The sequence below is a fragment of the Narcine bancroftii genome, chromosome 3 (assembly GCF_036971445.1).
Source record: "Narcine bancroftii isolate sNarBan1 chromosome 3, sNarBan1.hap1, whole genome shotgun sequence".
In the NCBI taxonomy this organism is placed as follows: Eukaryota; Metazoa; Chordata; class Chondrichthyes; order Torpediniformes; family Narcinidae; genus Narcine; species Narcine bancroftii.
The window spans coordinates 134,095,437-134,119,067 of NC_091471.1; the positions used below are offsets into that span (position 1 = coordinate 134,095,437).

At 44.3% G+C, this 23,631-nt stretch overlaps 1 protein-coding gene across 5 annotated transcripts in view; it reads left to right on the top strand.

The window, feature by feature from the left end:
- adad1 (adenosine deaminase domain containing 1 (testis-specific)) overlaps nt 1-23,631 on the top strand; it is a 148,050-nt gene that overhangs the window by 110,427 nt on the left and 13,992 nt on the right. For all 5 annotated transcript variants that reach the window (XM_069925186.1, XM_069925183.1, XM_069925184.1 and 2 more), the window contains 2 exons: nt 20,389-20,626; nt 23,280-23,412. In XM_069925186.1, the coding sequence (XP_069781287.1) occupies nt 20,389-20,626; nt 23,280-23,412 (371 nt within the window). The remainder of the gene's footprint in view (nt 1-20,388; nt 20,627-23,279; nt 23,413-23,631) is intronic.

Genomic DNA, 23,631 nt, shown 5'->3' on the forward strand with positions numbered 1-23,631 from the left:
TCCTGCGCCAGAGCCCTGTTCGCTAACTGGGTCGCCCGGTTCGGTGTTCCAGCTCACATGACCAGCCACAGGGACACCCAGTTCACCTCCACCCTCTGGGCACAACTGGCAAACCGCTTGGGTATCAAACTCCATCATACCAGGCGAATGGACTAATAGAGCGCTTCCATCGGCACCTCATGGCGGCTCTCATGGCTCGGCTAAAAAGACCCATCTGGACAGATAAATTGCCGTGGGTCCTGCTTGGCATTCGAACGGCTCTGAAAGAGGACCTCCAGGATTCATCTGCGGAATGCATCTATGGTGCACCACTGTCACTACCAGGGGATTTTTTCAGAGTGGGCGCAGAATCTGGAGGTGAGATCCCAACCCTTCTCGCGGACCTCTGCAATAGACTCACCTCACTGGCACCCCAACCACAGCAAGCACCCAGCGAACATCCCCAAAGAGCTGGCCTCAGTGGAGTTAGTGTTCATCCGGCATGGCCCGCACCCAACCCTCCCTGCAGCGCCCGTATGAGGGACCGAATAAGATCCTCCACCAATCGCGAAAGACATTCACCCTAGACATTGGGGGCAGGAAAGAACTATTCACGGTTGACTGACTGAAGCCGGTACACATGGACTTAGACCAACCCGTGCAGACGGCCCAACCTAAATGAAGGGGTTGGCTGCCCAAACGTTCTGGGGGGGGGAGGGGAGGGTTGTGTGGCGGCGCACATCTCTGTGAGCGAACCGGCCCCACTTGTACCACCACGCTGGCGGGGCATGTCGGACTCTGGCTTTACCTTACTCTTAATTTAGTCTATGTGTAGTCTGAGTCCAGCGTGTTCTTTGAATGAAGTGATAGGAGAAGGTATTCGGTTCAACAGTCAATTTATTACACAGCACAAGAATAAAACTTAACAGAGCTCTGGGTCACTCATTAGTTCATAGGTCACCTGCACAGTGAGCTACTCCCCAAGACTGACCCCTATTGTCCAGTTGGTTCAGTTTATATAGGTCAACCTTATCATACAGAACAAAAGTTGGCTTCCTTTGCTAGATCTTTTTGCATAAGGGTTATCACAAGTCATCTCCTGTTTTGCAGATATCTGGGGTGTAGCACTCCCATCTTAATCCTCCAGGCCAGACTATCCTGTTGTGTTGATCAGAAATTAATTCATCCCCAGATATTTCTAATCACCATTCTGTTCTTGTCTGGCCAATTTCTGCTGTTCTCTTTAACACCTCCTCATGCCTTAATCTTCCTCCTAGACTGGTTTTCCATTCCCTTTGTTTCTTGCAGGCCATTCTTTGTTCTGGTCTGGCCTGTGTCTCCTGTGCTACTCACCACCTCCTTCAGTTTGAGCATTCCTCCTAAATCGTTTTATGCATTTCCTCTCCCTGTATTTTGGAGCAGACAATTTTGCTCAGCCAACTTTGCTCCATACTGTGATTGCCACTTAATCACATTCCTTTTTCCCTGAACCATGCAGTAAATATACACTCATTAATTAATCATTTATTTCATACTGTTTTAACCCCTAGATTCCAACAGTCCCCCTTTTGGTCTCATGAAAATGAGACCAACCACCAGTTAACTTATGGGACCAAGACCTCAGGAGTTTTTGCAAGGACCGGCATCTCCGACCCCTTGTTAAACTTAACCTCACAAACTTGGCCATTATGAACACACTTCAGTTCAGTGGGGGCCCCAACACAGTGTTCAGGAACGTCAGTCCAATCCGCAAAGTACTGTTTCGGTTCATTATGGGCCTCCCAGGCTGATCATAAACACTTTGTACAGTTGTTTCCTTCTCCAGATGCTTCAAGGGCTAGGAACAACATCACCCATAATCCCCACATAGTATTCATCTCAGCTCCCTTCATTGTTTTGATGCCAATAAATTGATTATGCCGTCAACCAGTGATGCACAGTCACCGTAGTCCAATAGTCTCTTTAAAAAGGGACGTTAAGTGTTCTTAGTCCGTGGTTGCTTCACAGGTTCTCAGTCACCTCCGTTCGAATCTGTTCCAATGTCCGTGTCGGTGGGTCCGTTGCTGCACACTGACTCCAATGATACCATGTCTCGCCTTTTCCTTGTAGTCGAACCGCGTGGGACGTCCTCTCCACCACTCTGTAGGGTCCTGTCCACCTGGGCTCCGACCACTTTCTTTTGATGACCTTTAGCAGAACCCACTCCGCGACTGAAGGTATCGGTGTTTCCCCTTCTCTGTTGGGACTTGTGACCTGTTGTGAAAAATCTGACACCAGAGCCGTTAGTTTTTCATAATAAAGCTTGCATCCCATTGAGCTTACCTCATTCTTCGTAGTCTGAATTCCGGCTCCCGGTCCTGGAAACTGGTGCCCTGTTTGTAGTTCATATGGAGTAAATCCTGTCACAGAACTTACCGAACTCCTTATTGACAGTAATGCCAGGGGCAACGCATCCACCCAATTTAGTTTGGTCCGTGCCTGTACTTTCCCGATCTTACCTTTTATTGTTTGGTTCATCCTCTCCACTTTCCCTTGGGATTGCGGATGGTACACCGTTCCAAAGGCATGTTTCAATCCCAATATTTCTTCTACCTCCTGTAGATCATTATTCTTAAAATGACTTCCATTATCAGACCTAATTTTTCTAGGAAATCCGTGTCTCGGAATATACTGGTTGATCAGGAATTTACATACCGTCCTTGCATCTACTCTTTTGGCAGGGATTGCCTCCGGCCACCCTGTGAACACATCTACTGCTACTAAGAGGTATCGATAGCCACTTACCCTCTCAGTCATGTCCGTATAATCAAGTACGATTTCCTGCCCTGGTAACTTAGGTAGCGGGAACTGACCTTCATGTGGCTTTACAGTCGCCTTTACATTGAAAGCTATACATACCTCACACTCTCTAATATGGTTCTCCACCATCGCCGGCAGGAAGGGGTGCCACCAATGTATCAAGTACCTTATCATCTGCTTCTTTCCACAGTGTGTTAGCCCATGCGCCTCCTCGAGGAGGGGTTTCATGAGTCCAGATGGTAAAACTGGCCTCCCGTCTATCGATCTCCATAGTCCTTGATCCTCGGTTGCCCCCCTTTCCTCCCATACCATCCTTTCCTGAGGTGATGCCTTTGCTTGTTCCTGTACTATTACTTCTACCCTACACGGTGGTAATAAGTCATGTGCTGTTCTGTCTGTCTGTATCATAATAAACTGAGGGCCGTATCCTGCTGCCCTTTTAGCGGCTATGTCCGCTTCCTGATTTCCCCGAGCCACCATCGTATCTGTTCTATCATGTCCTTTACATTTAAGAACTGCTAATGCCCTTGGTTTCAGGAGAGCCTCAGCCAGTTTCCTAACATCCTTCTCGTGTTTAATTGGGGTCATTGCTGCTGTTAAAAACCCACTTCTAATCCATTGACTAAGTTCAACCTGTATTGTCCCTACCACATATGCCGAGTCTGTATATATATTGATCTCCTTCCCTTCTGCCCATTCTAATGCTGCTATCATTCCCTGTAGTTCTGCGAGTTGTGCTGACTCCTTTCCTCTCACTGTCCCTGTAATGATTTCTTCAAATCCTCCTGTAGTTTTTCGTACCACTGCATAGGCAGCTTTCAATCCATCTGTGGGGTGTCTGTAACAGCACCCTTCTATAAACAAGGTTTCATCTGGTTCTCTTAAGGGTGTAGCCTGTAAGTCAGGTCTTATTTTAATATCCTTCACTACCCTCTTCTCACAACAGTGTGGTTCTCCCTCTCCCATATTGTCTGCCATGTTAATGCCTTCATGGGTAAATGTAACATTTGGAGCATTCAGGATCTTTTCTAGTCTCGTCTGCCTTAGTGAAGTCATTGTAAATGCTGTCGAGCTCACAAATGCTACAATGCTATGTGTTGTTAATACCGTCAGGCCATGTCCCATTACTATGTGTGCCACCTTTTGTAAAATCTTTGCTACTCCCGCTGCATGTCTCGTACATGGTGGGTGTCTGTCTTCCGTTGGGTCTAGTGTGATACTCACATACATGAGCACACATCTTCCACCCCCTTTTTTCTGAAAAAGAACACCATCAATTGTGTGTGCTTTTTCAGAAACATCCAAAAAGAAAGGTAGTTTATAATTTGGAATCGCCAAATCTATAGCTGTTGTAAGAGCTTGCTTCAATAGAATAAAACTCATCTCAGCCTGTGCAGTCCAATCAAGTGTAGCTCCCAGATTCCTCATCCCCTGCTCATTCACCAAAGTTCGCAGTGGATGTGTCAACTCACCATACGATGGGATACACTGCCTACGATAACCTGACAAACCCAAAAATGAAAGCATCTCTTTTACTGTCTTTGGTTTTGTATGATGTAGTATCGCTGTTCGATGTGCAGGGGAAATCCCTGTGCCTTTCGCTGAGACCATTCTCCCTAAAAAGGTGACCACCTGCCTGCAGCATTGCAGCTTTGAGCGAGAGACTTTAAAGCCTGCCTTGAACAGCTGCACTAGCAGGAGACAGGTGGCCTCCAAACAGGAAGTATGATCAGGTGCTGCTAATAGGATGTCATCTACATACTGGATCAGAACTACCCCACCTGGCAGTGCTAGCCCCCCCCAGCTGTTCTTTCAACACCTGATTGAAAATCCCTGGAGATAAAATAAAGCCCTGCAGAAGCCTAGTATACCGCAACTTTCTACCTCTATACGTGAACGAAAACACATCTCTTAATGGTTCTGCCAGCGGCAAGCAAAAGAAAGCATTCGCTAAATCTATGCAAGAGAACCACTTGTGGTTGGGGGTTAAAGCAGTCATGACAGTATATGGGTTTGGTACTGGAACTGTGGGTGTTCTCACAATACCATTGATGCGCCTTAAGTCATGGGCCATCCGATATTTGCCCGTGTCTTGTTTAGGAACAGGTAAAATGGGTGTGTTCCAACTAGAACGCGAATGTTCCAACACCCCTGAATACATAAGGCCATCAATGGTCTCTGCCAAACCTTCCTCAGCTTCAGGTTTGTGGGGATACTGCATCTGCCAAATAGGGGTGTAATCTGACAGTTCGAAGGTTATGGGATCAACCTGCTGACAAAAACCCACATCTGCTGCTCCCACTGACCACAGGTTCTCAGGGAGAGAATCTAGCATAGGGGCCGAGTCGGGGTGATCCATCTTCTCTCTACCATGAAAGCGTTCAATCTGTCTATGCTCAAGGAGGACTTGATCATGTGTTGGAGACAAAATTTTGTATGCCTGACCAGATGAGGAGAACTGCACTGTCGGTATTTGGGTGTCAGACCAGTCACTAAGGGACCTCAAGTTCCGACACATCGGTCCCAAATCTTTTGCCTGATGAGTAGTGCCAATTGCAAGGGTGACATGAGGAATGGCCTCACCTGCCATCTCATACCATTCCAGCTGTTCAGATGTCAGTGCCACCGCAGCGGCCACTCCCTCCTTTCCTACCACTATGTAGTCCGAATTAATTTCCCATAGCATGCCCTCTACCTCTTCATAAAAGGCATGCTGATACATTTCATCCCCTTCCCTATCGTAAAAGAGGGTCATATGGGGAGGGTCCGAGGGAGGGGTATACGGGTGTAACGTCTGGATCCACGGCTTCCATTGATTATAAAGCTTTATCAGCCCTCCCTTCTGTGGGTCCTCTGGTTCCAACAGCCCCCAGTAAATGTCAGCCCATTGTCCCTCAGACGCGGATCCTCCAGCTGCTGCCAACAACATCTGAGAACCGGAATGCAGTGTAGTTAATGAACAGTTCATAGAATATCCATTTGGAAAGGTGACCTCTATTCCACTGGGTCCACAAAGGATCGATGCTCCGCACTTGACCAACAGGTCTCTGCCCAAGAGATTGGTAGGGCACCTGGCTGACAAAATGTATTGATGAGTAAAAGTCTGTCCCGCCACAGAAGTGACTAGTGGTGTAGAAAACGGCAGATTTTCTGGTGTACCCGAGAACCCTATCAGCTGGACGCTAGAGGATGATGTTTTATCTTGAAATTCAGTGCCAGTGAGTTTTGAAAATCTGGCTCCCGTATCCACTAAAAAGGATACTTCCATGTTCATTACTTTAATCTGCAGGAAAGGGTCTGCCAACCTAGCCTGCTCGTGGGTGCTCGGGCTCCGTCACTGTGGGCAATATTGCTCCTCCTCTGTCAGCAAAGGGAATTGTCTCTTCGGAGCTAGAGCCGCATAGGGTGCCTGATGTACTGGGGGTGGCACTGACGATCTCTGGGGCTGGATCCAATGCTCATTTTGTGGTGGTCCATATCCCCTTCCCCCAGTGTCCCGAGGATTCCAAGCTAGGGGGCAATCTCTCTTCCAGTGTCCTGGCTGACCGCATACAAAACATACGGCTGGTTGCATTCGTGGAGCACCCCGACCTCTCCCTCTTACTCGGAATCCCCCCATTGGACCTCCCATTCTGGCCACATAGGTGGGACCCGGTGCCCAATTTGGGGCCGGGTGCCAACTCATATTATTCCCTTGTGGTGGCTGCGGTGGCTGCTGAATCATCTGGTTCGCACCCTTTGAGGAAATCTTTTTTGCCTCGTTTGCCTTTTTCCTAGCCTCTTCCAATTGAAGCTTAAGGAGTTGCACTTGTGCAGACTCCATAATTTGTTTGTCCTCCTTTTGCTTAGCCCTGTAACGTTTCATGTGATGGGTCAAATGTTTTTCCCATTGCTCACTCGAGCAACCAGGAATATCAGGGTTATTCTCTAACGCCTCCCTAACTACAGCTGGCAGTCCACTCATTCTTCTCTTCTTTGGCTTGGCTTCGCGGACGAAGATTTATGGAGGGGGTAAAAAGTCCACGTCAGCTGCAGGCTCGTTTGTGGCTGACAAGTCCGATGCGGGACAGGCAGACACGATTGCAGCGGTTGCAAGGGAAAATTGGTGGGTTGGGTGTTGGGTTTTTCCTCCTTTGCCTTTTGTCAGTGAGGTGGGCTCTGCGGTCTTCTTCAAAGGAGGTTGCTGCCCGCCAAACTGTGAGGCGCCAAGATGCCTCATTACTGCATCCCTAAAGAGTGTAGTCTGCAAGGGATCTGTGGCTGGGTGTACTCCTGCTTTATCCGTCCAACTCTCCTTACACTGACTCAAAAAGGTCAAGATCTCCTCATCCTCTGACTCCTTTTGTCTATTGTGAGGAGTGGGGGTGGTGTGATCCTCTGACATTCCTACCGAGAAGGCATTCTCAAGTGTCTGTTCTTGCTCTCTCTCATTTGTTTTTTCCAGTCGCATACTAGTTTCCCTCACTTTACATACACCATTCTGTATTTCCTTTGTTAACTCCTTCATTTCCTCCACCCTTTCCTGCATAATTCTCTTAAGTCTCTCCTTCGCCTCCTGGAGTTCGTGACCTGCTAATTCAGTGACATTCACTATTCCCTCATTTATCTGCATCACTGACATCTGGGGAATAGGATAAGGTGGTGGCAATGTCTCTGGTAACTTTGGATATAGCGGGGCTGACGGCTTAACCTCCCCCGTATTCTCCTTAGTGATATGGGATCCCTTTTTAATATCATGTTGAAGGTTCGCTTCCACAGCCATGCAAGCCAATGTCATATTGTGTAAATCTGCCCTTCTCTGTTCCTTCACTTCTCTCTGTTGTTTAAGCCTTCTTCTATTCCATATAGATCCTTGTCCCTTTGCCTCATGTTCCTGTACCTCCTTGGCTGCTTCCCTCTCTGCTTCTCCTAAATACAGTACCAGCCGGATTTTTTCAAACCCTCGTGGTACCTTCCCCTGACTCTGCAGCTCTTTCCATATCTGTTCGTACCGTGCCATAGCCTGTACCTCCTCTCCCTTCGGTAATCCTCCCAGTAATTGATTCCTTGTTTTCTCCCACTGTCGGTTTACAGATGGGGGAACCCCTCTGTCTCCCCCGAGCTCTTGCCCTACATCCCTATTTACTCCTTCCATCTCCGTTCTGATCTTTAACCCTTTAGACTTCGTACTTCACTGGGTCTCTCCCCTGGTAGGATTTTGACACCCTGCAATCTACTTCGTCCCTTCTCACGTTATTATGAACACCAGCAGCACACTACACACGATCCTTAAACAAATACTTATTATAAACTATTATGATACACTATACGATTCTTAAACAGATACTTATCCACTATAGAAGCAAATAACTATAAAACAATACACCTTATACAGATACTGATTATACACTACTATGGTATACGATCCTTAATCAAATACTTATTACACACTATAAAAACAAATAACCATCACAATGCACCTTATACAGATACTTATACACTACTATGGTACACGATCCTTAATCAAATACTTATTACACACTATAGAAGCAAATAACCATCACCATACACCTTATTCTAATTGGCCAAGTGTCTAAAGCTATCTCTCGAGATCGCTACGAGAGGACTCCAACCCCGTTCTACTAGGAGGACTCCAACCCCCTTTCTACTAGGAGGACTCCAACCCCCTTTTTACTACAGGGGACTCCAACCCCGTTCTACTAGGAGGACTCCAACCCCCTTCTACTACAGGGGACTCCAACCCTGTTCTACTAGGAGGACTCCAACCCCCTTCTACTACAGGGGACTCCAACCCCGTTCTACTAGGAGGACTCCAACCCCCTTCTACTACAGGGGACTCCAACCCCGTTCTACTAGGGGGACTCCAACCCCCTTTTGTTTTATTCTTTGGCTTTAATGAGGGCTTTTGCAGAGTAGTGACAACACACAATTTATCTTTGCCAATAGCAGAACTTCATTAAAACAGGCGTCTGCTTACCTCCCTTTGTAGGATGGTCACTTGTTGTTATCACCACACCACAATCGACCGGTGTTTCGTATCTTTTTCTTCCGTCACTTCTCCATCTTCATCACGTCGGGGTCACCAAATTGTCGGACTCTGGCTTTACCTTACTCTTAATTTGGGGGAGACGGCGGCCCCAGTCCGGGCACAGGGAGAGCAGCAGCGGCCCCGGCCCCGGTCCGGGCGAAGGGTAGACGGCGGCGGCCCCGATACGGGCAGGAGCAAGGGGGAGGCGGCGGCCCCAGTCCGGGCACAGGGAGAGCAGCGGCGGCCCCGGCCCCGGTCCGGGCGAAGGGTAGACGGCGGCGGCCCCGATACGGGCAGGAGCAAGGGGGAGGCGGCGGCCCCAGTCCGGGCACAGGGAGAGCAGCGGCGGCCCCGGCCCCGGTCCGGGCGAAGGGTAGACGGCGGCGGCCCCGATACGGGCAGGAGCAAGGGGGAGACGGCGGCCCCGGCCTCGGTCGAGTGAGGCAGACGGAGGCCCCGGTCCGGACAGGGAGTGGGAGGCGGCGGCCCCAGTCCAGGCACAGGGAGAGCAGCAGCGGCCCCGGTCCGGGCGAAGGGTAGACGGCGGCGGCCCCGATACGGGCAGGAGCAAGGGGGAGACGGCGGCCCCGGCCTCGGTCGAGTGAGGCAGACGGAGGCCCCGATACGGGCAGGAGCAAGGGGGAGACGGCGGCCCCGGCCTCGGTCGAGTGAGGCAGACGGAGGCCCCGGTCCGGGCAGTATGGACCGACCTAGGAGGGGAGGCAGGCCCCTCCAGCCCGGGTAAGAAACCTGCATAGGAGAAGGCCACTCCGATATAAAACCTACGACCCAAGGACCTCGCTGCCACGTCCCAGCTTGCTTGGCCACGGCACACGAACCATGGGTGTAAAGGGTGGGGCCAGTACTGCGCGCACTGCACTCCACCTAAAAGCTCCTTTGCGCAGGCCCGAGGACAGGTCCACGTCCTCCCCCTCAACGTCCTCCCCCTCCACGTCCTCCCCCTCCACGTCCTCCCCCTCCACGTCCTCCCCCTCAAAAGATGCTCACAAACTCAAGCTAGCATGCTGGAACATCAGAACCATGCTAGATAAGACTGACAGCCATCGACCTGAACGTCGGTCTGCCCTCATTGCACATGAACTCCTCAGACTTGACATCGACATAGCCGCTCTCAGTGAAGTCCGCCTGGCAGATGTAGGCAGCTTCCAAGAACGCGGCGCGGGCTACACACTCTACTGGTCTGGCAAGCCTTCGGATGAACGACGCCTATCTGGTGTAGGCTTCATGGTCAAGAGCTTCATTGCCTCCAAACTCGAAAACCTTCCGACAGGCCTCTCGGACCGAATCATGTCCATGCGACTCCCACTTCAAAACAAGCGTCACATCACCCTCATCAGTGTCTATGCTCCAACCCTCCAGGCGGAACCAGCAGAAAAGAACAAGTTCTACACCGACCTGCGCAACCTCATCCAACGTACCCCTACAGCCGACAAGGTTGTCATCCTGGGCGACTTCAACGCTCGTGTCGGCAAAGACTCAGAAACCTGGCCAGGAATCCTGGGCAAGCATGGCGTCGGCAAGTGCAACGACAATGGGCGCCTCCTGTTGGAGCTCTGCGCAGAACAGCGGCTTGTCATTACAAACACCCTTTTTCAGCAGAGGGACAGCCTTAAGACCACCTGGATGCATCCCCGATCCAAACACTGGCACCTCCTGGACTACATCCTGGTGCGAGAAAGTGACAAACAAGATGTGCTCCACACCAGGGTCATGCCTAGCGCGGAATGCCACACTGACCACCGGCTGGTTCGCTGCAAGCTCAACCTTCACTTCAAGCCAAAGCCCAGGAACAATAAAGCCCCCAGAAAGAGGTTCAATGTTGGAAAACTGCAGTCAGACGAAGCGAGAGGAAACTTCCAGGCAAACCTCAAAGCAAAGCTCGACGTTGCAACCCGCCTCACGGACCCGTCCCCTGAAACACTCTGGGATCAGTTGAAGACTACCATACTGCAATCCACTGAAGAGGTACTGGGCTTCTCCTCCAGGAAAAACAAGGACTGGTTTGACGAAAACAGCCAGGAAATCCAGGAGCTGCTGGCAAAGAAGCGAGCTGCCCACCAGGCTCACCTTACAAAGCCGTCCTGTCCAGAGAAGAAACAAGCCTTCCGTCGCGCATGCAGCCATCTTCAGCGCAAACTCCGGGAGATCCAAAATGAGTGGTGGACTAGCCTCGCCAAACGAACACAGCTCAGCGCGGACATTGGCGACTTCAGGGGTTTCTACGAGGCTCTAAAGGCTGTGTACGGCCCCTCACCCCAAGTCCAAAGCCCGCTGCGCAGCTCAGACGGCAAAGTCCTCCTCAGCGACAAGATCTCCATCCTCAACCGATGGTCAGAACACTTCCAATCTCTTTTCAGTACCAACCGCTCAGTCCAAGATTCCGCCCTGCTCCAGCTCCCTCAACAGCCCCTAAGGCTAGAGCTGGATGAGGTTCCCACCCTGGATGAGACATATAAGGCAATCGAACAACTGAAAAGTGGCAAAGCAGCAGGTATGGATGGAATCCCCCCAGAAGTCTGGAAGGGTGGCGGCAAAACTCTGCATGCCAAACTGCATGAGTTTTTCAAGCTTTGTTGGGACCAAGGTAAACTGCCTCAGGATCTTCGTGATGCCACCATCATCACCCTGTACAAAAACAAAGGCGAGAAATCAGACTGCTCAAACTACAGGGGAATCACGTTGCTCTCCATTGCAGGCAAAATCTTCGCTAGGATTCTACTAAATAGAATAATACCTAGTGTCGCTGAGAATATTCTCCCAGAATCACAGTGCGGCTTTCGCGCTAACAGAGGAACCACTGACATGGTCTTTGCCCTCAGACAGCTCCAAGAAAAGTGTAGAGAACAAAACAAAGGACTCTACATCACCTTTGTTGACCTCACCAAAGCCTTCGACACCGTGAGCAGGAAAGGGCTTTGGCAAATACTAGAGCGCATCGGATGTCCCCCAAAGTTCCTCAACATGATTATCCAACTGCACGAAAACCAACAAGGTCGGGTCAGATACAGCAATGAGCTCTCTGAACCCTTCTCCATTAACAATGGCGTGAAGCAAGGCTGTGTTCTCGCACCAACCCTCTTTTCAATCTTCTTCAGCATGATGCTGAACCAAGCCATGAAAGACCCCAACAATGAAGACGCTGTTTACATCCGGTACCGCACGGATGGCAGTCTCTTCAATCTGAGGCGCCTGCAAGCTCACACCAAGACACAAGAGAAACTTGTCCGTGAACTACTCTTTGCAGATGATGCCGCTTTAGTTGCCCATTCAGAGCCAGCTCTTCAGCGCTTGACGTCCTGCTTTGCGGAAACTGCCAAAATGTTTGGCCTGGAAGTCAGCCTGAAGAAAACTGAGGTCCTCCATCAGCCAGCTCCCCACCATGACTACCAGCCCCCCCACATCTCCATCGGGCACACAAAACTCAAAACGGTCAACCAGTTTACCTATCTCGGCTGCACCATTTCATCAGATGCAAGGATCGACAATGAGATAGACAACAGACTCGCCAAGGCAAATAGCGCCTTTGGAAGACTACACAAAAGAGTCTGGAAAAACAACCAACTGAAAAACCTCACAAAGATAAGCGTATACAGAGCCGTTGTCATACCCACACTCCTGTTCGGCTCCGAATCATGGGTCCTCTACCGGCACCACCTACGGCTCCTAGAACGCTTCCACCAGCGTTGTCTCCGCTCCATCCTCAACATCCATTGGAGCGCTCACACCCCTAACGTCGAGGTACTCGAGATGGCAGAGGTCGACAGCATCGAGTCCACGCTGCTGAAGATCCAGCTGCGCTGGATGGGTCACGTCTCCAGAATGGAGGACCATCGCCTTCCCAAGATCGTATTATATGGCGAGCTCTCCACTGGCCACCGTGACAGAGGTGCACCAAAGAAAAGGTACAAGGACTGCCTAAAGAAATCTCTTGGTGCCTGCCACATTGACCACCGCCAGTGGGCTGATAACGCCTCAAACCGTGCATCTTGGCGCCTCACAGTTTGGCGGGCAGCAGCCTCCTTTGAAGAAGACCGCAGAGCCCACCTCACTGACAAAAGGCAAAGGAGGAAAAACCCAACACCCAACCCCAACCAACCAATTTTCCCTTGCAACCGCTGCAATCGTGTCTGCCTGTCCCGCATCGGACTGGTCAGCCACAAACGAGCCTGCAGCTGACGTGGACTTTTTACCCCCTCCATAAATCTTCGTCCGCGAAGCCAAGCCAAAGAAGAAAGAATTTAGTCTATGTGTAGTCTGAGTCCAGCATGTTCTTTGAATGAAGTGATAGGAGAAGGTATTCGGTTCAACAGTCAATTTATTACACAGCACAAGAATAAAACTTAACAGAGCTCTGGGTCACTCATTAGTTCATAGGTCACCTGCACAGTGAGCTACTCCCCAAGACTGACCCCCATTGTCCAGTTGGTTCAGTTTATATAGGTCAACCTTATCATACAGAACAAAAGTTGGCTTCCTTTGCTAGATCTTTTTGCATAAGGGTTATCACAAGTCATCTCCTGTTTTGCAGATATCTGGGGTGTAGCACTCCCATCTTAATCCTCCAGGCCAGACTATCCTGTTGTGTTGATCAGAAATTAATTCATCCCCAGATATTTCTAATCACCATTCTGTTCTTGTCTGGCCAATTTCTGCTGTTCTCTTTAACACCTCCTCATGCCTTAATCTTCCTCCTAGACTGGTTTTCCATTCCCTTTGTTTCTTTCAGGCCATTCTTTGTTCTGGTCTGGCCTGTGTCTCCTGTGCTACTCACCACCTCCTTCAGTTTGAGCATTCCTCCTAAATCGTTTTATGCATTTCCTCTCCCTGTATTTTGGAGCAGACAATTTTGCTCAGCCAACTTTGCTCCATACTGTGATTGCCACTTAATCACATTCCTTTTTCCCTGAACCATGCAGTAAATATACACTCATTAATTAATCATTTATTTCATACTGTTTTAACCCCTAGATTCCAACAGGCAGCTGCAAAAAAATGATGCTGTCGGGGCTTGCTCATTGCTTAGGCCACAGCTCATGCCCCAAGCAACGTGGTGATGTCACCACTGTGCGGAGTGGAACTCCTGTTGGTCTTAAAACAGCACGCACAAAATTCAAATAAACAGTTCAACTGAAACCTGCACTGTGCCCAGTGATGTGTTTCAGTATGTGGAGCAGCCGCTACACTCCATTATTTTTCATGAGCTTATTCTTTGCTATGAGCAGAAATGACCCTGGGATTTCTAGGAAATGGTGGGACTGTGGCATTTAAACTATCACCACATCAGACCCTTATTGCGTTGTTGGCTCCTTTATGTAGGCTCCCAAAATAAACACAAGTGGAATGGAAGCGAGAAATGCTCTGTCAAAAGGGACTGCCCTAGAGAGTTTTGCTGAAGTTAATTTTGTTCAATCCCTGTCCTTTTGCTTAATCATTGGGATTATCTGTTGTTTCCTTCTTCCAACTTTCTGGCTGTTTTTGATTTGAGTTAGTCAACCATGTTTGGAACAAAATTTGCCCAAGGGAAGTGAATAAAGAGTGTGGGTCTGTGGCTGAATTTTAAAGATCTTAAGGCGTGTCAAACATTTGGTCGATATCTTGCATTTTGGTCATGTGTATCTGCCTGGGTGCACCTTTGTCCTTAGTTCTATTCCTTGATGGCTATTTTATTATGCCTTCAGACTTTGCAGGTCAATCATTCTCGATTTCCTTGGTCCAGGAACATTTTAGGGTCTGCTCCCTTTTCACTGTGGAGACATGTACACCAAATACACACTTTTTTTTCACATACAAGTTCATCCAACATGAGAATGTTGCAAAGCCATTGTTTAATGCTCACCTCTAATTTCCTTGACAATGAGTTGCTGCATTTCTTTTGCTGAGTGTATTCCCACAGTCTAGCTAGTGAATGCATCATTTTCCAACTACCTTTGTCCCTCAAGGCAATAGGTTTTGGAGAGGCTGTCAGAAATTGTTTTGTTGAATTGCTGAAGATATTCAGAAATTCATTGTAGTGAAGAAATATTGATAATTGATATTCTAAATCTTCTTGGGGCTATCCCTCATAAAAAAGGAGGCTGCACATAGAATGACAGTACTTTGGAGTCAATTGAGCATAAATTCACCAGCTTGATTTCTGGGATGAAAGGAATTTTGGTATTGAATGAAAAAAGGTATCATTAAAGCATAAAAAATTCTAAGAGTGATTTAAAAGTAAATCACTAAAGATCTGTAGACACTGTAATTGAAGAAAAAACACAAAATGCTGGAAAAGCCTCAGCAGGTCAAACTCTGTGCTCTATGAGGCAAAGGTAAAAGTACATAACCAATGTTTTGGGCTTGAGCCCTTCATCAAGATATGAAAGAATGCTGACAGGTGTCTGAACAAAAAGTTGGGGGGAGGGGAGGGAGGAAGGAACAGGGTTTGGCAAAGGCAGGAGATGATAGGTGGAGTCAGGATGAGGGGACAGCAGTAACGATGAGGAGGGATGGCCAGGTGAGTAAGGGAGAAGGGAGGGGAGAACTGGAAAGACAGGAAAGGGGGAGGGAGAAGAAAAGGCGAGCAAATTTAGCAGAAAGCAGAGAAGTTCATGTTAATACCATCTGGCTCGATAGTGCCCAGATGGAAAATAAGGTGTTGTTCCTTCAATCTGTGGGTTGTCAGGGTGGGATAGAGCACAAGGTCATGGACAGACATGTGAGTCTGGGAGTGTGACTCCGAATTGAAATGGTTGGCACCTGGGAGGTCGCTGTAGTTGCAGATGGAAAAGAGGTGCTCAGTGAAGCAATCTCCAAATCGTGACCAGTCTCTCAAATGTAGAGAATGCCACAAAGGGAGCACTGGATGCAGTAAATAAGTCCTGTGGATATACAAGTGGCTTCATTTGAAAGGCCTTTGTGTGTTAAAACCCACCTAACCTGCTCTATTTAAAAAAAAATGAAAACGAACCAAAAAAAATATCTGAGCCGTTTATACTGAGGGTTACATATATTTTGTAACTTCTGTAGCAATTACCATGAATCAAAAAAACAAAAGTAAGACTATATTTCATCTGGAAGAACGAGTACATCTAATCTCATTAAAAACATTTACATCAAATTAAAATAAGACATAAAAGGGGTCACCATGTATCTTCAAATTTCACTGATGAATCAAATATATGACTAATATTTTTTGAACTTTAGCAGGACATAATATGAGAGAACCATTGAAATGCTGTTGGAGATCTAGAGTCTTTCCATTTGGCTCTTCTAGCCAACAATGTAGAGAAAGTCACAACCTGTTGTGCAGGTACAGAAAAACACCAACACCAAAAAGAGCAGTTATTGGATTGGGTCATAGGTCCACCTGAAATACAGTTGAAAAGATATTAAAAATTTCTTTCCAATAGATTTATAAGGATGAACAAGACCAAAACATATGTGTCAATGTAGCAATATCAGATTTGCCTCTGTCACAAGTAGGGTTAATTATTAGAAAAGATGCAAGCCAGTTATTCTTTGAACATGTGAATCTGATGCACCACTTTTCATTGGATTAATGAATGTCAGGCACATATCTAGGGGACCAGTTTAAGAATCTTGTCCCATCGATCCTCCTATAAGGGCCTTGGAAGTTCCAATTTCCAAGCCAAGCCTTTTTAATCTTTTCATTAAAGTACTCAACATCATTTCAATAATCTATCATATATAATTCCAATTCTTTCTGAGAAGGATTAAATTGAAAAATTTTATCTACTAGATCTGGCAGATATACAAATGGAAAGTCCGATACTATGGAATTTAAGAAATTTATAAATATCTAAAAAAAATTTGGTAAATCATATTTACTTGACAGATGTTCAAAATATATTAAGCAACCTTTCTAAAATAAAATTGCAAAATAAATAATCCCTTAGATTTTCCATATAGAGAAGGATTGATGGTCTCTTCATTTGAGAGACGAGTCACAGATTGGGAGATCGCTTCACTGAAAAAATAATTATGAGAGACAGCAGTTTTTTAAATTTATAAAAAATTCCCAAATCCACAATATATATTTGAGTATTGGATTAGATATATCCTTATTGATCTTGGAAAAACTAAATTAAAGAGAGGTACCCAATAAAGAGGTCTGATTCCATTCTACCATCTTCAGAAATGTCATAACCTAGGCAATTTTTTTTGTAAAGATTAATATTATTTAATGTGAAATCATAACATGAGCCTCTACTCAATGGTAATATTTCTTTTTTTTTCCAACTTAGTCAATGCCACCTTTTTATCTTCAGTAGTATTTTTTGTAAGTCCTTTTCTAAATCAGTTATCTGTTTCTCCAATGTCAAGCTTTCTGCCAAATATTGTTTCTTAACTTTTGCTGAATAGCTAATAATTTGACCCCATTGTGACAGAATATTTAGAGGTGGCTTGGAAGGAATTGTTAGAGCAGGTTGCACACAAACATTTTAAAACACTTTTGCAAAATGTTTTTTGCAGAAAGCAACAAAGTTGCAGAATACAGCTTGCCTGGAAGAGCATATGATTTTTGCAGGCAGACTGAGAATAGTTTTGCTCTCATAGAAGGAGGGAGTGAAACAGAGAGGAGAGACAGAAATAAGTTCCAGAAGGACAAGCTGGCAAACTTTGAAAGGCTGCCTGGCCAAAGGAGGAGATTGGCGGTCTGGAGAACCCTGAAGGGGCAAGTTTTGTCAGCAAGACTGATTGAGAAGGAATCAGTTGCATCTCTCTGAAAAACAGCAAGAACCCTCCTGAGTGGTAACCATTTGCCTGTTAAGCACCAAAGACTGGTGAACTTTGTTAATGCTAACTTCTGTGCACAGTCCAAGAATTGCCTGCAACCCATGAGATTGGACTGTGATCCAAAGAACTTTTCTAATCTTAAATGTACATTACACACACCTGCACTTAGTTTTAGAGGGGGGATTAAGTAGGTAGGTTAAGTAATAAGTTAAAGTTTAATTCTGTTTTCTTGTTCAAATATAATTAAAAACTACTTATGTTCCACAACACAGGGTTATTTAAACAAATATATTGCTGCTGGTTTTTGGGGTCCTCTGGACTCCGTAACACCGTAAATATGCTTTCAAAGCATCCCACAAAATAAAATTACTCTGCACTGAATTAGTATTTATAATTAGAAAAAAAGAAATTTGTTCTTTAACATAAGTAATAAACTCCATTTTTTTCAATAACATTCCATTAAATCTCCATCGATAGGTTGACTGCATAACTTCACAAGATATGACACAATCCTACTCTTCTATTTAGACTGAATAATTCAAGCTTGAAGATGTGCTGATACTAAAAACAAATCTTTTCTAGAAAAGGAATCATGTCGTGATGAATAAAAAGAAAAATCTTTCTCTGTTGGATTTAACCTTCTCCAAATTTCCACCAAATTCAAATCGTTCATCAAAGGTGCCAACTGAACAGCCATCTTAGATTTCTTTATAATTTTTGGAGATTTCTCCAATAATGGATCCAAAACAGAGTTAAAATCTCCTCCAATTAAAATATTTTCATTAGCCTGATTTAATGTTAAAAAAGTTTCAGATACAAATCACTTATGATCTATATTGGGTGCATAAACATTCAATAATGTCCATGGTTCTGCAAAAATCTTACAATTCACCATTAAAACTCTACCAGCAGTTTCATAAAATGATTCCAGTTCAAATGGTATCTTCTTACGAACCAAAATCACCACTGCTCGTGCTTTGGAATTAAAAGAAGAATTAACCACATGACCTACCCAATCTTTTTGCAATTTCAAATGTTCTTTCTCAGTTAAATGTGTTCTTGTAAAAAAAAATATCAACCTTCATCTTTTTAATATAAGCTAACACACGCTTACGCTTATGGGTCATTAAGACCCTGTACATTAAAGATCACAAAATTCAAATTAGTCATACTTTACTAAAAAAAACTCCTCAAAACTCACACAGTCAACAATTATAAAAAAAAAGGACTCCCCTTTCTTAAACAATAAAAAAAACTTCCCTTTTATAAAAATACTTCCAAAAAAAATTTCCTAAAACTACAGCAATGTAGTAACTCCCCAATTGACTGTGTGTGGATAACCCCACTAGTGGCAGATGACTTTCAAAAGTATCAGAGTCATCCACCCCACCCCCCAGCTGAACTTCTCCACAATTAATCATTCAAGTTCATCCGACTGATTCCAATCCCAAAAATTGTTCTGGATCCTCAATATCAAGCAGGCTTCGTGCCAATTCCCCCTTCTTTCCATTCCCATTCCCCTTGTCAGATACTCTCCTCTTAGGTGATTGTGGTTGATCAGATCCCCGCACATCTGGCAAAGAATTAATGCATCATGATCATTCTCAAAAAACTGAAATTGATAATTCCCATAAAAATCTTTCAACACCATAGGGTATCGAAAAGTAAACAACATCTCTTTAGCCAAATTAAATTCCTTACACCTTTTAATGATCTCCTGACTCAGGTCAGAGTAAAAAAATACCCTGCTACCATGGACCATCATTGGAGCTTGATTTTGACGAGCTTTCTGGATGGCTATCCACAAAATCATCTCTCTATCCTGGTTGAGCAGGTAACAATGCCGGCGCCATCCTGCAGTTGCAGGACGGGCACCAGTGTTATACTCATCCGACCTGGAGTTCGATGGGCATTAGGAGCAAAGTCAATTGATTCCAAGGGTTCTCTGGTAAGTAGGCCTTAACTCTTCAGCACTTTTAAAAGGTTATTTCTTTTGTAATTGAGCCTTTGCCCTCTTCACATTTGCAGCCATTCTCTATCTTCCGTCTTCAGACACCTTCTGAAACTTTTAAAAAAACTTTTCGGACTTTTCAATTTGGGCTGTAGATAGTTAAACTGGGGATGGGTGGAATTACACATCTTCTTCCTCCACCATCTTGCCATGCCCCCTCAATGGTAGTATTTCTGCATCTGCGTGAAAATGTTGCAGTATCAAGACATAATACAAAGATTAAAGCACTGATGTTCTAGTTTAGAAAAATACTGTTGGAAATCCTGGTTAGAAATCATTTTAGGATGTCCTGAGACTATGAAATATCCAATAAATGAACTATAAAGCCAAAATTATCAATGAATATATGGAATATGAATTCAAAAGGTCTGAGCTATATCAATTTTGCAATGTAGAGTTAGTAAACAAAATATATAATTATTAAATGTTTTAAATTAAATGACCATTTTTAAAGTAGAATGATTATTTGCAGAATTGCATTGCTAAATAAACGTAATGGATTGACCTTTTGTAAAGATGCTGACATTTGTTTTGGTTCAAGCAAAATTATATGTTTGTACTGCAACTTGCAAAAATGGATCTGATTTCCACAGCTGGAAATATTTTCTGTTCACTGCCTTCTGTTTGATTATGGCTATTGGCAAGTTAGAAAATAAAGTTTTAATGTAAAAGACACTAAAAGTCTTACCCAATAATTTCCTTTGTTGTTATGTTAACTCTTCCCTGCACTTTTTTTTACTCTGCCTGTAAGCAAAATTAACAGTTAATTATTTTCATACCTCAGCATTTATGAAATCATATTTCAATCTTCCAGGTAATGCCAATTGTTTTGATACACGAGGTATGGAGGTTGCAATTAAACAGCGTGTAGATGATTCATTGACATCAAAGCTCCCAGATCTCTACATTGTCAGCAAACCACAGATAAGCCTCACAGAGGCTGCTTATCCCTCCCAGTCAAATTCTGTTCATGAAGCTCTCAGTCTGAACTGGTCTCAGTCAGATGGGTTAATAGAAGTCGTGAATGGTGCAACAGGAAAGGTTGCTGAAAGGTAAAGTAGCATCATGTTAATTTATACTAAAAAATAATGACTCCATTTACTTATCTCCATTACACTGGAGGGAACATGTTCAAAACACGGGCTAGATTTTAAATTGATTAAGTAAATGCTTTTGTCATATATTGTATAAGATAATTCATTAGATAGCTTCAATTATTTTTTTCCTCTAATAATTGATTACCAATGTCTGATAAATGCCCTGTCTGGTAAATATCACCTCTTTCTCTCAATTTCTGAAATACCAGTTTCTAATGAACTCATTTACTGTCTTTTGTTATCAGGCCTATTTCCCACACTATTACAAACTTCCAGCTGCAGCATTTCTATACTCTTGTGCTTTTGAGCAGATCTTTATTGGCATTTATTACCACTGAAACTTATTTCAAATGTGTTCATTCTCTTGAAATTACAAACATCTGTTAAATTTGCTATTCTCTTCCTATTTGTGTGTCTTGCAATTTAGTGGAAGCAAGATCAAACAATTGCCATTATTACTTTGAGTTCTGTGCTAGGGTTCAGTTGCAGACAACAATAGCAGCTTTTTTGATCTGCCAGCACCAAGTAGTTCTTGGGCTACATCAAGCAGAACTTTGATAGGACCCATTTTCTATCTTTTATGCAAACTATAGGTGGCCTCCACCTCTCAACTGCTGCAGAATGGGTGTGTAACTACAGGTAGCATGTGGATGACTACCATTTCTTGCCGGATTTGTAATGGTCTTGTGACTCTGCTGTAAGCATGAAGAGAGTTGAGAAGGCTTCTTGCATGTCTGATCTCTCCTGCAAGTCACACAACCAAGAAATCCACATGCATTAACACAGTGGTTCTCAACCTTTTTCTTTCCACTCACATACCACTTTAAGTATTCCCTATGCCATCGGTGCTTTGGTTAAGGTGGTATGTGGGTGGAAAGTAAAAGGTTGAAAACCACTGTCTTAATTGACTCATTATGTGTAAGGTTTCATAACTCCAAAAGAAATGGGCCAATGACAATTTTTCTCAAGCAAAATATTTTAGTAACAATTGGATCTAGAGCAGTGATTCTCAACCTTCCCTTCCCACTCACTTACCACTTTAAGCAATCCCTTACTAATCAGAGCACTGATGGCAGAGGGATTATTTAAAGTGGTATGTGAGAGGAAAGAAAAAGGTTAAAAACAACTGCATGAACATCAACCTTTTTTTGTATACATAGTTCTTCACTTTAATCCAACAATGCGAGCATAAACTCGCTGTCACAACATCTTCTGCCATAATCTGTTCTATCTCTTTGTCTTGCTCAAACCTCAATGCCAGTATCATTTTCTTTAAAGAGAGATATAGGGCAGAAATGGGTCTTTCAGCCTGCCAACCTTTGTCAACCATCCATTGAGACTAAACCTACATTAATGCCACTTTATTCTCCACATATTCTCAACTACTCACTCCAGAATCTACCCACTTGCCTATATGTTAGGGAGAATTTGTAGTTTCCAATTCATCTTCCAACCTAAACATTTTTGTGAGGAAGTATGATACGGATCATCCAGCATTTGCTTTGTTGCTTGGTATTGCCATACACAGAGATATGTTGTAGATATCTTTCTGCAGTACTACTTGCACACTGTGAGGGGTGCTGGTGGATAGTACATTTCACGATTCTGTTCTGATAAAGGCAAAAGTGAGAGCATGGAAATAATGAGTGAATGATGCTTCCAGTAATGCCTAGCAGATCTGCATGTAAAGATTGACAGGTTACTAATTACTACAAGAAAAGAGCGTGAACTCAAACTTCATAAGCAATTCACGTTGGATCTTCTCCATTCTGGTAAGCCTTTGCACTGGAAGAGTCTTTTCACCTGTTTGCAAGAAGAATCACATGTTCCAGGGAAAGAGTAATGTTCATATCAATAGGATATAATTTCATGGTTAGTATAATTCAGTTCGTGATATGTACAAAGGGCTTAGTAGCTCCACAAAGTCCTGGGTGTTTTCTTCTAGCACACCAAATTACTCTACATCCACAAAGTTTATGCATGTTTGCCTGCAATTTTGTGGGATCTGTGGTTGTCTGCCATTATTGGGTTATGGTAAGATAATTGTGGCTGGAAGGGAACTACAAGTGGAGGATCTAGTTATATGCACTCTATTAGAAACAATTAAGTACATAGACAGAACTAGAAATGAAGGTCTACTGAGAGAGTTTGCAGAGCTAGGGTTGAAAGATTGTTACCTGAATCATCTATAAATTGATAGACAGTAAAGCTGCTATGAGAGTCCTTTCTGGGTACTTTGTGGCTAATAAGATGGAGACTTTTGTTTCCCATATAATACAGTGCTTGGTAGAATGCAGCAATTACTTGAAACACTGCTTGTTGAAGTCTAAATTTTCAAGCGTGTTTCAAGATTAATAAAACATAAACAATGGAAATTGTAAAACATAACACAGTTTATTATCAATATTTCATTCTGAAAGGTAAGGTTAAATATCCTGTTCTTGTTGCTCAATGGAAAACGTGTTAATCTAGCAACTTGAGCTAACATGCTAACATTTGCAAAGACCTGAAGTTGTATTATTAATTTGAATATAATACAGATGTAATGTTTATTATTCAATTAATTTTATCCTTCTGTGAAAAAAGTGTTGTTTGTTTTATTTTTGAGCTCTCCATTTAAAAGTGGTACCTCCATGACAAGTCGTTTATGCAAAGCAGCCATGCTCAGTCGCTTCTATCTTGTTGCCAAAGAAGCAAATCGGGAAGGTTTATCTCTAGTTCCAACATATCATGCAGCAAAGGTAAAGTTTGCTTCTGTTTGAAAAAATGTCACAATAAAATTGCAACAAATTATTGCTTTGCTTGTGAATTTTAATTGCTATTCTGAACTACTGCAGAAGTTATTTCCAAATTAAGATAAACTTTCTTTAAAAGATGAAATGACTACCTAACAACTAATAAGGAGTGAGTGTGATTGGATGTGAAATTCATATTTATTCTGAGGGTAACTGAGCCCATTT